The sequence below is a fragment of the Haemaphysalis longicornis genome, unplaced genomic scaffold (genome assembly GCF_048455015.1).
Source record: "Haemaphysalis longicornis isolate Haplotype H1 unplaced genomic scaffold, Haemaphysalis longicornis Haplotype H1 scaffold_2, whole genome shotgun sequence".
Lineage (NCBI taxonomy): Eukaryota > Metazoa > Arthropoda > Arachnida > Ixodida > Ixodidae > Haemaphysalis > Haemaphysalis longicornis.
The window spans coordinates 245,209,998-245,223,647 of NW_027526295.1; the positions used below are offsets into that span (position 1 = coordinate 245,209,998).

General features: G+C 47.6%; 1 protein-coding gene across 6 annotated transcripts in view; it reads right to left on the reverse strand.

Annotated features, from left to right (window-relative positions):
- Positions 1 to 5,870: 5,870 nt before the first annotated feature.
- Sei (potassium voltage-gated channel seizure) overlaps positions 5,871 to 13,650 on the reverse strand; it is a 326,623-nt gene continuing 318,843 nt past the window's right edge. For all 6 annotated transcript variants that reach the window (XM_077699990.1, XM_077699988.1, XM_077699987.1 and 3 more), the window contains one exon: positions 5,871 to 13,425. In XM_077699990.1, coding sequence (XP_077556116.1) covers positions 13,297 to 13,425 — 129 coding nt within the window. In that variant the 3' untranslated portion in view covers positions 5,871 to 13,296. The remainder of the gene's footprint in view (positions 13,426 to 13,650) is intronic.

The window sequence follows — 13,650 nt, forward strand, 5'->3', positions numbered from 1 at the left end:
TCTGGCGTAGCAAACCAGGAATCTTCACTCGCCTAACATCGCCAGACTTATTAACGATCGTTCTCTTTCTCTCTCTCTCTCTAGTTGCGGCCTTTTAATAAAAAATAGTTTTGGTCTTTGTTTTCGTGATAGCAAATAAGTACCACAGGAAGCGTTAAAAAAGTCCAAGGGGTTTTCGTGATAGCAAATAAGTACCAAAGGAAGAATTCCCGCTGCTGCCAAGTTCAAGCTCGCCGGTGGGATGTTTCGTAGTATGGAACCCTTCCGAAGCGGCTGTTTCTGTTAAGTACGCCTTATTTTATGCTCAGTTGGTCATTAAAGGGTTTCGCTTTAAAACAGCGCTACAGGCGAGGTTATTTCAAATTAAAAAAACAAAAAATTGGCCGCGTATCTGCTCCTTTCGTTGCAAATGCCGTCAAAAGACGATAGTCTTTATCCGCTTTTGCGAAGTAAATGCCTCCCTTCGTTTTCCCGCTCACCTCTCATGTTGTTCCTCTTGCGTCGCGCTCCTCCCAATGTAAAGACGCCAAAGGTTTGCTTAAATCATTTTAAATTTCCTGCCTTCCACTGATCTTAAACCTAAAGTTCTGTACGGGGACACCGACGAAGCTGGCCGACCTGAGCGCTTCGAAGACGACGCTGCTGGGGTGTCCTTCTTTATCGGTGCTAAAGTCCAGTCCCTCCCCATGCCATACGCGACGGGCGTATCTCTCTAGTCCCGTTTGCAAGTGCTTGACTTGCTCCGAAAAGGGTTCCTTTTGCGCAAAGCGATATGCCGCATTGCGCTGTGGGGAACATAGTCGGTGAGGGCATCAACTTCGAGAGAGTGTGTGTGAGAAAGACAGAGAGAGAGAGGGAGAGAGAGAGAGAGAGAGAGAGAGAGAGAGAGAGAGAGAGAGAGAGAGAGAGAGAGAGAGAGAGAGAGAGAGAGAGAGAGAGAGAGAGGAGAGAGAGAGAGAGAGAGAGAGAGAGACTTGTTTACTCCACTGGCCTAGGGGTCACCCTGGCCGCCGCCACCACCGCTTGTTCCCGGGTGACCAGTGGTCAGGGCACGTTACGGTGGGGTGGGTGGGGGGTAGAGGGGCAGGCCCACATGTAGTATTAGATTTAGAGCCACAGTGTGGGTAGTGGGGAGAGAGGGAGGGGGATCGGTTGATGTGATGAAAGAGGGCTCAGTTGGGAAGCGGATCGACCTGGAGGAGTTGCCACAGCCGCTCTTGGGAGCTTGGGAGGGGTTGGGGTTGAGGGAGCCGGGCGTAGCGTGTTTTGGCGGAGGCGGTGGTAGTCAGTCACCTCACGTTAGGTGGTAGGAGACAAGCATGGGACCATCTTTTTGCCTCCCCACGACTACTGCCAAGGTTAATGGCGCGCAAAACACGTGGGACGGTGAGGTTACCCGTCCGACGGCGCCTGCAGAAGTCGAAGAATGTAGGCACATCACAATAGCTTAACTATAACCTACCTTCGGTAGCGTAGGACACGAGTCACCTGAACGTTCGTTCGAGCTTTTCTGCGAGCTGCCAGCCCCTGGACAAAGAGGAGGAACAGAAACCTCGGACAGAGACGTCAAGGATGTCCTTGGTTCCAAATGAAGTTTTCGACATCGGCTCGTTCCTTCTTTGTACAGTTACTCCTCTCAGCCGTCTCATCCCCCATCTCCTCCTGAAATGGATCCCCCGGGACCGGATATGGCCAGTAACACAAGCGTGGTGCAAGACGAAAGGTGCCCGAGAGCCGCAAAATAAATTGCGCAAACGGTACGAAGAACATGCAGACAGGATGCGGCATGGCTCCGTCGCCAACGTCATGTCAACATCTGTCTCGCGAGGATGCACGATTGACACCGACAAACGCGATTACAAGCCCGACTGTTTCGGTACAAGCTATGAGCTATCCGCTCGAGCCCCTGCGTCCTCTAGATGTCTTCAGTGCCACCAGCGGAGTGCCCTGCCATCGAGAATGCAAGACCACGTAGCAACCACGCGGTCATTACGAGTAGTGTACAGATTAAGCTTCGCCAGAACGATTCTATGGTGTGGCCATTCGGCGAGCATTTCGTTAGAAATGTTGCAATTTGCACGTGCGCAGTGGACACTTGTATACGACGTCATGCTTAAGAATTAACGTGCGTTGATCTGTAAAGAAAAATCTTTTTTTTTAGAGTAGCGCAGACTCCTAACAAGCAGTGCCAATAATTCAGCTCTAGTACGATCACTTCAGACTTTTTTAAATAACTACCTCCTGCAGCCTGGTGAACATGTGCGCAGACTCCGTACTTGGCTGGTTTTTCACGCACCAAAATAAATGTCTCTAAGGTACCGTGGTCTATGGGGGGGCTAGGAGCTATAATACTCTTTAATCATATTTTTTCAATTACATTGTTATTGTACTTACTATTGATGTTCAGCAGCTTATTCTGAAACCGATCTCTTTTAAGCACGCGGTACTGCCCGAAATTTACTAAAATAAACTTGGTTCCTTACGCTTGCGACGTCAGCTTCAGCCAGAGTTTGGTCTTGCGCTAAAAATTGTTGTATAACGTGCGGGCTCTTGTACAGTATATGCTTTACACGGGCCTTCACTGTCTAATTGAAGACCCACCAGCATGCGGCTGATCACAAAATGGAAAACTACACCATTCATTGGACAATAGCCAAGGCGTTGCAAGCAGTTGACTATTGTCGACACTGAAATAAAATGTAGTGGCGTTATACCAACCTCGGGAATACGACCTACTCGCATAGCTCAATCTTATTTCAACGCCAAGTAGCGTTTTTCGACGTCAAGTAGCCATGGTTTTGTTACACTGTGACCAGTCCAAGCCTCTTCCACTTCGTCTATTTGCGCATTCCATACTGAGGCGCCTGGGGGAATAGATGCTGATGTTTGGTGCTGGCCTGCAGCCGACAAGGATCTAAAGGTGACGGTATTGACTCAAAGGTGGTACAAGCCATGAATGCTTCTTTCATTGATCTCTCCCTACCACAAGGCTATGATAGCCATGGCCGTAAAAAGCGTAAAGAATTCCTATATACATAATAATAATAGTGGTGACCGGCCAGCGTGGTGCCCCCAATCACGGACCTCGAGACGTTTATGATGAAACATGCTTTGCAACTAAGATTGTGATGCCTGTAACATGACTTTGGTAACGGCGTACTTTCTTGAGTTGTCCGTTTGAACAAAACTAGTTACAAATTTTTAATAGGAAACCTTACGTTGAAAGCGTATACCCATGACCGGAAGTATTTGAAACAAATTGACGAATCTTATGCACGGATGGGTATTGACGTTAAGCGAAGTTGCATGACATTCCTAATTCCTCCTTATTTCCATCCCATTCCGAATTCGGAGTATTTTATACGCATCGTTGAGCGAGACGCGCTGGTGCCAGAGCCTTTATTTAGTGGCACTCGCCGCTCCCTCAGGGCCACGCGACGCTTCCGTCGGCGCAGTAATTGGCTCGGTCGGTGGCCAATGAGTGGTCGCTGGCGCTTCATTCAGCATAGCGTAACCGCACGATGCGTTTACTGGACCTTGGCTGAGCTTGAAGGTCAGAGGGTCGCTACCAGGCGTTTCTTGGTTTCTACCCGGAGTAATAAGCTTCTTTTAAAACCTTTGTCATCTTGCCGGTCTGCGCGAACCGGAGCAAATACGAGAGACAAACATGCATGCCGGAGAAGCGCCTTGCATAGTTCATTTATTGAACGTTATCGGCGGAAGGCAACAAAGCGGTTGAGAGCATCCCTTCAACCTTTCCCACGTGTTAAAAAATAAACTACCAAGCCAAGGCCATCGCCGGCTTGTGCGATCGCGTGTTTCCCAAACAAAGGGAGTAATTCAGCTCCCCCGTCAATCAAGAGAGCGGAAAGGAATCTGGATTTGAAAGAGAGATAAAGAGAAAGCATTCATGTGAATCGCGCAGCATCAAAGCATTCAATACTCAATTCTTCTATAAACATTGTGGCGCGGCACACACTTTTTTTTTCTCTTCGCATGCTACAAGATCACACAACCGAGGAGTGAAGTGATCGAAGAAGCAAAATAGCTCTCTCTCAGAAAAAACTTCCGGGGCAGCTAGGGAGCCAGGTGCACACTTAGCAGCCTGTCAAGTAGAACAGTGACAGGCACCAATTCTCACGAGTTGCACTGCTTATCTATTATTGATACACTGCGCTAGACCTAACGATGCCTCGTGGATAGTTAGCACAGGCAAAGAAAAACTTTCTAGGCCGTTGCACCTTCAAATTGTATTCTTGGGTAACGAAACACACGATTGAACACATTCGCTGAAGCATGTGATGGGAGACGTTACAAATGTCCAACAGGCACCTTCCAACACGAGTGACAGGAAACATTCGACCGTACTGACACAAGGGTCTGTGAAAGATCACAAAAACCGGTGACTTAGGTGCCTAGGAGTGAGTATGACTAGTTGTTAAATATAAAAATAAACAGGTTTACTCAAGTGATGTAGAAATACGCTGCATTGTGAAAAACGAGACCGTCGCGCGGGATACTCCCGTGTCTTTATCAATGCTGCTACGGGAATGCCGACGGGATCAGCATGTATAACATATGAAAACGTCCTACTTTGCCGTTGCAGTAGTAAAAACCCAGAAGTTGAAACTGTAGTTGATTATATATTGAGGAAGAATACAATCACGTGATAACATTTTAGAGCACGATTTGACAGATTTCTTCGCTGCGCATTGTGGGTCCTGAGAACTAAACTCTTAGAGGCGTTTAAGGGCAGACACTTTATTGTAGAAGTCGCTGAAAAAAATGGAATAGTCGCTGAAGTTTCTGCACCGTAGGCGTGTGTGCAAAAATTTTACATTATAGGTGCTTGTGCCTAAATCCTAATCTTGGCATTAAGAAACAAGTACCCTATGTGCTCGATTCCTTAAAACGTGCTGAACTGTGCGTGATGAAGTTTGCTAGTGACCTTATTCATGGAATTATTGAGCGCTTCGCATTACCAATGCTCATTTCCAGCATGCCTTGATTATTAGCGCCATGCGTTTTTTTATGTGGATAGTTAATCGATAGCTTAATTTTAAGCTGGTGATCCCAAGTGGAGCTTTCGAGTTCCCTCTTCGCCACGCTACAGCTCAACAAAAAAGCACCGAAAGTATTCAGAGAGAGCTTAGGTAGCAGCATTAAGGGCACCACCGATACGAGTTCATGCTGCAGCCACTACATGTTATGTTCCTAGCGGGATCTTTCTGCTAGGGAGACAAAAACACGCCGTGGGGTCGTTGAGAATCAAAGTGCAGCCGTCCCTTCTGCACCCCTGAAAGTTCGTGTCGTACGTCTTCGTCACTCCTTTGAAAGTGCACGCTGCGTCCTGCTCCCGCGAGTGTGCTGAGCCACAGTGACTAGTGTGCACGACGTCGTAAAGTGTTGTGGGGGCCAGCCGATGAACTCGATGCGGGCCAAATTAAAGCAGTTTTTCGGGGAACGCAGATCAATTCACTTCACTTCTGTGGGTACACTGCTTTTCTCTAAGTGTTGATCAAAAGGGGCAGACAAACTCAGACCGGACATTAAGCAGCATGAGCAAAAAACAACATTCCTGAAACTACGTAGACCGTCTGCATGACATTTTCTTCTCGAGCACTGGTCGAAACAAAACATGAGAAAATGTGTTTGTATTGAGAGCGAAAATAAAAGACGCGATTTAAACTTGCTCAGTTAATCACAGACCAGTGGGTTGACCAAGAAACATGGACTTGTTACACGTATTAGAGGGATGAAGCCTCTTTACCCGCTCGCACAACAAGGACACATCTTTCCCCGCATTCCAAGTGAAACTACAAAAAAAAAAAGAGAGCAAACACGCAGGTAGGAACAAGAATGCACAGGAGTGTTGATGAGTAAATTTACTGCGAAGTAGAAATAATGTTCGTAGTACATATTTATAATATGTATAATATGTACAAAGAAGTGAGCATTAACATAAACAGCGCTGCTGCATTGAATGAAGCCAAGAGTCTTATGTACAATTCGAAAGCCAAAGTTTTCTAGCACAGTGCGTCCTCGCTAACAGAGATTCAGAGGCAAGTGCAATCCTGTAGTCGGCGTAGAGAGACACTATCGCAATGAGCTTTGTTCACAAGTCATCAATATGTGCACGACTCAAGGGGAGCGCAAGGGTGCGCCCTAGAGACACCCCTCGAGGAGCAAGCTTCAATATCGCTTGATAAGGGTGATCGCATTAGCCTTCCCGGCGCGAACACCCCGCCGACTCACGATTGGGAAACAGGTCGCTCGAAGCCACACTGTAGCAGTGTGTGTGTGTGTTTGCCTGGTGCTGCGGAAAGCGCAGAACCCTCGCTTGCATCCTGGCGAACGGGAGGAGACGATATCACAAATGTGGTATTGCGACCAGCACCCTTGAGAGCTTGAGGGGAAAGGAGAGAAAATTGGGTATTCAAGATTGAAAAACCATGAGGATGCGGTCAGCGCCATGCCCTCTCCGATAGTGCAAGTGCTACGTCCAAATCTAGATACGCACTGTTCCTAGGCAGGAGATGCAGGGCTTCTAACTTTTGGTTAATTCGTGCACATCCTACAGCCTCGCCAAATAAATGATAACCACCTGCACGTCGTTCTTCCCACTTCTCCTGCAAGGAACGAAATATGTCCTCTCCCGCCCTTCCATTTTTTGAAGTCGTCATCCTTCAAGTGGCTGTTCTAGAAAATATTGCTATCAGAGGCATTAACGACTTAGCGCAAGAATCAATGCACTAAGTAGAAATGAAGAAAGCAAGGTTTAACCGGACGTAACTTGATAAGCAAAGTGCTGCTGTTTGCTACACTGACCCGATATAAACTCAGGGACGGACCATAATTGATATTCCTAATCTCCAATTTGCATAAACTAAGTACTGGTCCGCGTCGCACACCCACGCTACTGCCTGCAAAATAGAACAAGGCGAAACACCAGAATTTTGTGCGGGTTTAGCTGTTGAAGACGATATCTTCGTCGTTCTGCCTGAGGTGCAACATGACAGCTACTCCCACGTCGACGACTGTACTCATTGTGTTTCTGCGTCAATGTAGAACAAGCTTACACTGCATCACACAGAAGAACAAGCACACAGTTCCCAGTTTCCTGTGAAATTGCGTTTAACCTTCCTTAATGCGGATACGCTAAACGGCCGACGTTCTGTGCTACCCCATTCATAGTTCTCCCCCAACGGGGATGGAGACGTATCTGACTGCTCACCTATCGCCATACCCAAGGTTGTATCCCTAGCTGATTCGTGCCGAATATATTTTTTCACAGGGTTAAAGGGTGGAGGGACGTCGAAGGACGGCAGAGAAAAAAAACACGCACACAAAAAACAGCGAAAACACCCACCTGAAACCCGGTGCAATCGCGTTTGTGGAAACAAAGTGGTTGAGTGTACAAGGCGAGGAATCGCGGCCGCCCTCCATGGTAATGCGTGACAATGCCTGCTATTACTTTCGTCTATGGAAGGCAATAGCCAACGTTACATGCCGGCAATCTAAGCGATGGTTCTTGCTGCACAACTCACATTCTTTCGTTCGAGCGTACTAATAAAAAGACCCCGCACTGGTGCGATGTCGAGCGATAACTTCAACTCGGCAATTTCAAACCCACACGTCTACATTCCCACTGGGTAACATTTTCCCAATTCTGGACACGGCAATTGGGCCAGCGGTTGGTTTTCTCAAGGACCATGCAGACACGGCTCACGTAGCTTAAAATAAATTACAGCGCAGAAGTACAGGGACAAACAAACACGAGCAAACTTAAAGTGGACTATTTTATTTTAAGTCATGAACCGACTCATCCAGCACAGCATTCTTTCAGTGCGCACATAGTATTGCTACGGGCCAACTTACTCTATCGCCTGAGCGCCGAAATTATTCAAGAAAGACCTTAGTTGATATAGTCAGTGCTTCCACTGACCAATACATACGGGCGGAACAGGAATGGAACATTTTATCCCTAAGAAAGCTGTGAACGAGAAGAGGAACCTTGTGACTCCCGCTGCACTGCAAGGCACTGTTACAGATTACAGCAATACTTCCCTGCTGTTTAAGTTACAACGGTCGTCATAGCTGCTAGGGCGTACAGTATATCTGCGTCTGGTCAGGTCGCATCCTGTGTCTAACGGATTGTCCGCATCCTTATCTTTCGCACGATGAAGCGCTTTCGTACACAAGTTAAGACATTGCTGAGGTAACACGGTATGCCTCTCGATTCCTTGGATCCCACCATGCCCCGGAGGATTCATTGCTCCTCACACGATGATTTTCTACTTTGCCCGTGATTTGCCATTTTAGGCGACCAGTTTTTTGTTGAGTGTGCTTTACGTGGGTGATGCGAACAAAAAGGGGCACAGGGTAGCAAAGGTTGGGGTAAGGCGAGCTTTTTCACAACCGCTTTCAAGGAGTACGGGAGCACATGTGGCGTGTTCGACGCCATTTTAAGTGCTACAGTCACTCCCTAGTTGCATGAAAAGGCCTGCACCCAGTAATTGCTCCTATGCACCGTTAAGTGGCTGGAAATCAAAAAGTGAATCTTGCCGCACCTGAGCAAAAACTGGTTAAACTACCTCGTCGTTTTACTTTCCCCAGCAGAATCGGTGAGGAATCTGTGGACACAGGAAAGGCACTGAACCGAACCAACACAGGAAGATCACAAAGGGTGTGGAGATTAAGTGTTACCGGTTATAGCAGAGGCAATTCTGCCCGTTAACAAAGGTGGGAAATAGAAGTAATGGCCTCTAGGTAGGAAACAGTAAGTGTTGGGTGCAGCTCGGGGTTCAGTAAAAAAGGAAGAGGGAGCTTGAGCCTAATTACGGTGTCCCTGGGTGGTCGGTCTGCAGAAGTACAGTTTTTCTTATGACAAGAGGATGGCGCACTTCGCATTTTTATCGCATGGAGGTGTAAAGACTATTTCATCGCGCATTGTTGAAACGCCTCAACAAGCCAGAAAATAACCCACTTTTCTTTTTGCTTGCTTTTGTGTTCAAAGACAGCACAGACATCATGCTGCGTTTTGTTAACTGGTACACATACCGAATAAAATTTATAAAATGCAGACCTTCCTTTTGTTTTGTACCATAAAAAGGTGGCACCGTCGTGTTCTGACGCAAAAAGAAACATTTGCAAGATGTAAACAGTAATGGCAATAATAATAGTAGCCCAACTTCGCATGAACATCGTTGGTCCACTTGCAAATAGCGTTCAAAGATGGTGATTGCGCTACTCTTGACGACCGTCTCCCTTTCCCCTCCCGTAGGTGAAAACCTGAAGCCTGAATTAACTTCCGGAATAGTGAACTGCAGTAATGTATAATGCATAAATCCAATAGTGAAACTATTATCTGTCGTGCCAATCATTCTAGCCCTGCTCCTTTACAAAAAGCCCAGCCACAAACATTCCTTTCAAACACCTGCCAGTGAGAACAACGAAGTGCTCTAACTTGGGGGTACAGAAAGTGGCGGGAAAAAAGGGAAGGACGGGAAAGGGCATAGTTTCACCTGGCAGAAAAAGCGTAGCGAAATTTCCGAAACGGACATTTCCAAATTTCCCCAAATATCTCGGCGATGACAAGTAGCGGGCAGACAAACCGCGAGAATTACTCTGCTTCCTTTCCAACTGCGTCTCGACTTCAACTCAGCACTTATTTCGGGTGCGTTTCCCTCCGCACGTGCAGTGAGAAATGAGTATTGCTGCCCATTCGGCGAGGGCTATTCTGGCGTGCTTATGTGCGGGAAGGGGAATGGGTATAAACGAGTATTTACTCCATACCTTCTAACGGAATAAAGGAGTATTCGGTGGACGCTTCACGGAACGTCCCTCTCAAACTGAGAGTCTTTTAACCCACCACACCACCTCTTCGCCCAGGGAATGCCTAACATGGGGAGATAGAGGTGGCTGCTCGTGAGCCAGTTTCTCCGCAGACAAGCGCGAAGTCGGAGGAATATACGAGCTGGAGGGGACATGGCTTTAAGGGGGGCATTTAAGAAAGAGTAAGGTGCAGCCTGTGACATTATTAGTAGCTATGCTGATCGCTCTACATCACCTCTGATCTCTAGTATATATGAGGACACACAAACTCTAGCTCCAGTTTGCGCTGGGGTGGTGCAGGAACGCATACTTATCGCTTGCAACGTTGCATGAGATTCTATTTAGCTAGCACTTAAAAAGAATCCTGAAAAGGACAGTGTGACGAATAACACAAACAGAACAGCAAGGAACTGCTCAGGGTGTTGTTTGAGCTGCGTATTGTATTTCTGTTACCATTAGTCGTCGCGCTGCCCTTTTCAAGGAGTGCATGCGCCAACTTTTCCCTTCTGATAAACTTAAGTGAAAAATTAGAACTGTTCAGGCGCGTTAGCGCAGGCGCGTTTAGGCGGTCTAGGAGTCTGCAACTGTTTCCGATCAACCGACAATGTCCGTATACTGGCAATGTTTTCTTTTCTTAAACGGAGGTCAGTAATTCGGCAAAAATGCTCCAGCTCTAGAGGCTTCGTTTTGCATATATAGTGTTATTTTCTACACGTGAGTTGAGAGTACTAAGAGAGCATAACAATGCAGGTGTTGCTCATTAGCATTTCTACAGATAACGCCCCGCAGGAGCCGCCCGACCTCTTTTTTTCTACTTGAGCTAGGTGCCAGTCTACAGTTCTGATAAGCTTGATCCATCTGATTGAGCACAATAACCGCGATTACGGTGTTACCATGATGCCAGTGATTTCAGCCTAGAACTTTCACTTAAACGATGTATATCTATGACTGAGCTCCATGAAATTGTCTACATGGTAGATCTAAGTGCGCTCATATGGGTGCAGACTGATTGGTGCGAAAAGCAACAGAAACTGGTTACAGTTAAAGGAGCAGATCATAGCTATATAAATTTCCTAGTAGTCAGTCTTGGCAACACCCAGAAACTTTAAGATGTGAGTTGAAAAAGATTCGCTAGGAACTGTCAAGTTTGCACGAGCTTCGCTGTCTTGAAAAGTCAAACCAAGACGAGGGTGCTTTTGATAAGATGCTCTGATACATGCGTAGACTGTTTAGGCCAATGTGAGCTAGCTTTTTGCTAGTTTGAAGCCGCTGTGAGGCTTTGTATCACTGGAGGTTGCAATCGGAAAAAAATACTTAGGCGTGGTACGCAGAAAGAGCTAGTTTATATTATATCCGGTGAAGACAGAATGACCAACCGTATCTTTCAGGATCTATCGGTGGCTTACAGGTGCACGAAAGTATGTGCATTTTAGACGGTGGCGGCTAATGCTTCAAAATTCCTATACGCGTTTGGAATGGTGCAGATTTGACGCCAGTATAACTGGGCCAGTTGCTTCACGCGCGCAATAATTTGCGCTCGTGCTTCTATCCGACGCCGGGTGTGCGGAATCGGAAGTTAGAGTGCTAGTTCGTTTCTTACCGGACGCTAACAGGCGACTGTCGCTGTTCTTACAGCATCAGAAAGGATCTGCTCCCGCACTTTTTCGAATTTTGCACTGATCGGAGCGTCGGTGTCCGTGTAGACAGATTCTGGGATTTCGTGTGCCCACTACACAGCTCCGTAATACGTTTCAGGAGTATGCGGGATTACCTTCACCCTGAGCTGTAATTACTCAATGTCAACAGGCCAATTTCATCTCTTGTGTCACTATTTCTATGTCTTTTCTTTCTTAGGCGCGTACTACATAGGGCGCCCTCATCAAATCTCTCTCCACCGTACTACGCAGAGATATCGCGCACCCCGTAAGGAACCCGAGACATCATACGATGGGACACACTGTTCCTGTGGGCTTATGGTACGAGCACTCACCAGTGAGGGCTGTCACGACGGCTACGGGATATCGGGCTCGAAGAGCACTAACCTTCATTGTGATGATCCTAGAGAGGCGATATGCCAAGTAGAAGATGGCTAGGACAGAACAGAACAAAAGAAGAGGTTACGCGCAAGTGTCTGAATGAGACAGACAAACACTTGGTGTCCTTCGAATGTGCGTACACAACTTGGCGGCGACCATCATCCCCATGCCACCTCGGTAGGCGCTCCTCGTCGGTCCAAGTACGCGGAGGTGACACCAATTCAAAATACACGAACGTCTTATTAATACACGAGATCGGCTCGTGCAGGGCGCGGAGCAGAAACGTCAACCATGCTCCCGTCCTGCTCTTCGTAAGCACGTACGGTCTCTCTCTCTGTCTGTACACGAAGGAATCACAGAAGCACAAACAATATGGCGTCGCACAGCAGCCACGCCGTAGATTCCCAGGAATGTCAGTGACGTCCTTTCGAGTAGTCTTGGAAGTCTCTCTCGCTTTCGATGAACAGGACTAGAAAAACGCGTTGAGGGGCTGACCACTCCTAGTTGCACTGATCATTTGGAATGGATCACGGCAACAGACACTAGGTATTCGTAAAGTGGGATGGTGGCTGTATCTTTTAAATCCTGGCAGTCAAGATGACTTGCCTTTCGTAGTTTTCACAACGCACCGAACCCATCCGTTCGTAATCCGCGATCACTCAAGCGCACCTCGCTTGTCTGATAGGGTTTTGCTGGTGGGTGACGGAAAGGGCGACCACGACAGTAGTGAGCGCGCTCTTTTCTTTGAATCACGCTTTCGTCACAGAAACGATAACTTTGCTCCTTCTCGCTTGCCTCACTATGCAGCCCACACAAGTGTTGTCTTAGTTACACTTCAGTGAAGCGTCAAATTCAAGTACTTGAACACGATTTAAGACTTTTTGCTAGGCTGTCAGATAGCCCAAGAAACCTACGCTTATACTTGGCAGTAATAGCTGCACACCGTGAAAGGGGATGCAAAAGAATGGTCAGTGAAGACAAACTCTTGCGTCCTTAGGCGTTAAATGTTTAGCGTTGCCCTCCTTAACTTAGCTTTTCTTACCCAGCACCCAAGGAGTCTGACCTTTGCAAAATGTAAGAAACACAAGACAATGTGATCCATAAAAGGCGATAAAACAAGGACATATCCCTTGGTTCTGTTGCCATAAGCCATTCCAAAAGAGGCAGCCGCCCTGGAAGTGATCGACCCTACCGGACATCCCGTCGGACAGAAGAGGCTTTCTCGTCCGGACTGGTCCGTCGTCAGCAATCACACATCACTCACCCCAGAGGCACTGAATGAAGCGAAGGCAGATCGCGAAGGAGAGCCAGCTTTGCGGATTTAGAAAAGAAACCAGCACCGTTCACACCAAGGCCGCCGAACACTAGAGCTCGCGGGCCGCCGGGCCCGGCGAAGCACCTTGCCTGGGTCCACCACTGCACGCCGTCACACGTCCGACGTCCGACTAGCCACTCTGTCCTTCGTGCCCGTCATCGACGCAGGCGTGCCGGCTTCGCGCGCTTCGTCGTCTTCCACCAAAGACCGGGTGAGCCGAGGTCTCTGCTGCTGCTTCGACTGCGAACGGGAGAGAAGCGAGAGTCAGTGCGTAAAGACGAGTAAGAAGAACACCTAACCACTTATTAATACTTCGAGAAGCCGCGGGAGACACGACTGTATTTTCTCAAAACTCCCGCTCTCCTGGCAACTCGTCACAGCATTGAGGGGCGTAACAAAATTCCAGTGTTCCAGACAACTAGGACGCATTTTCTCCTTACCAAATGCTGTGGATTGTTTACATCC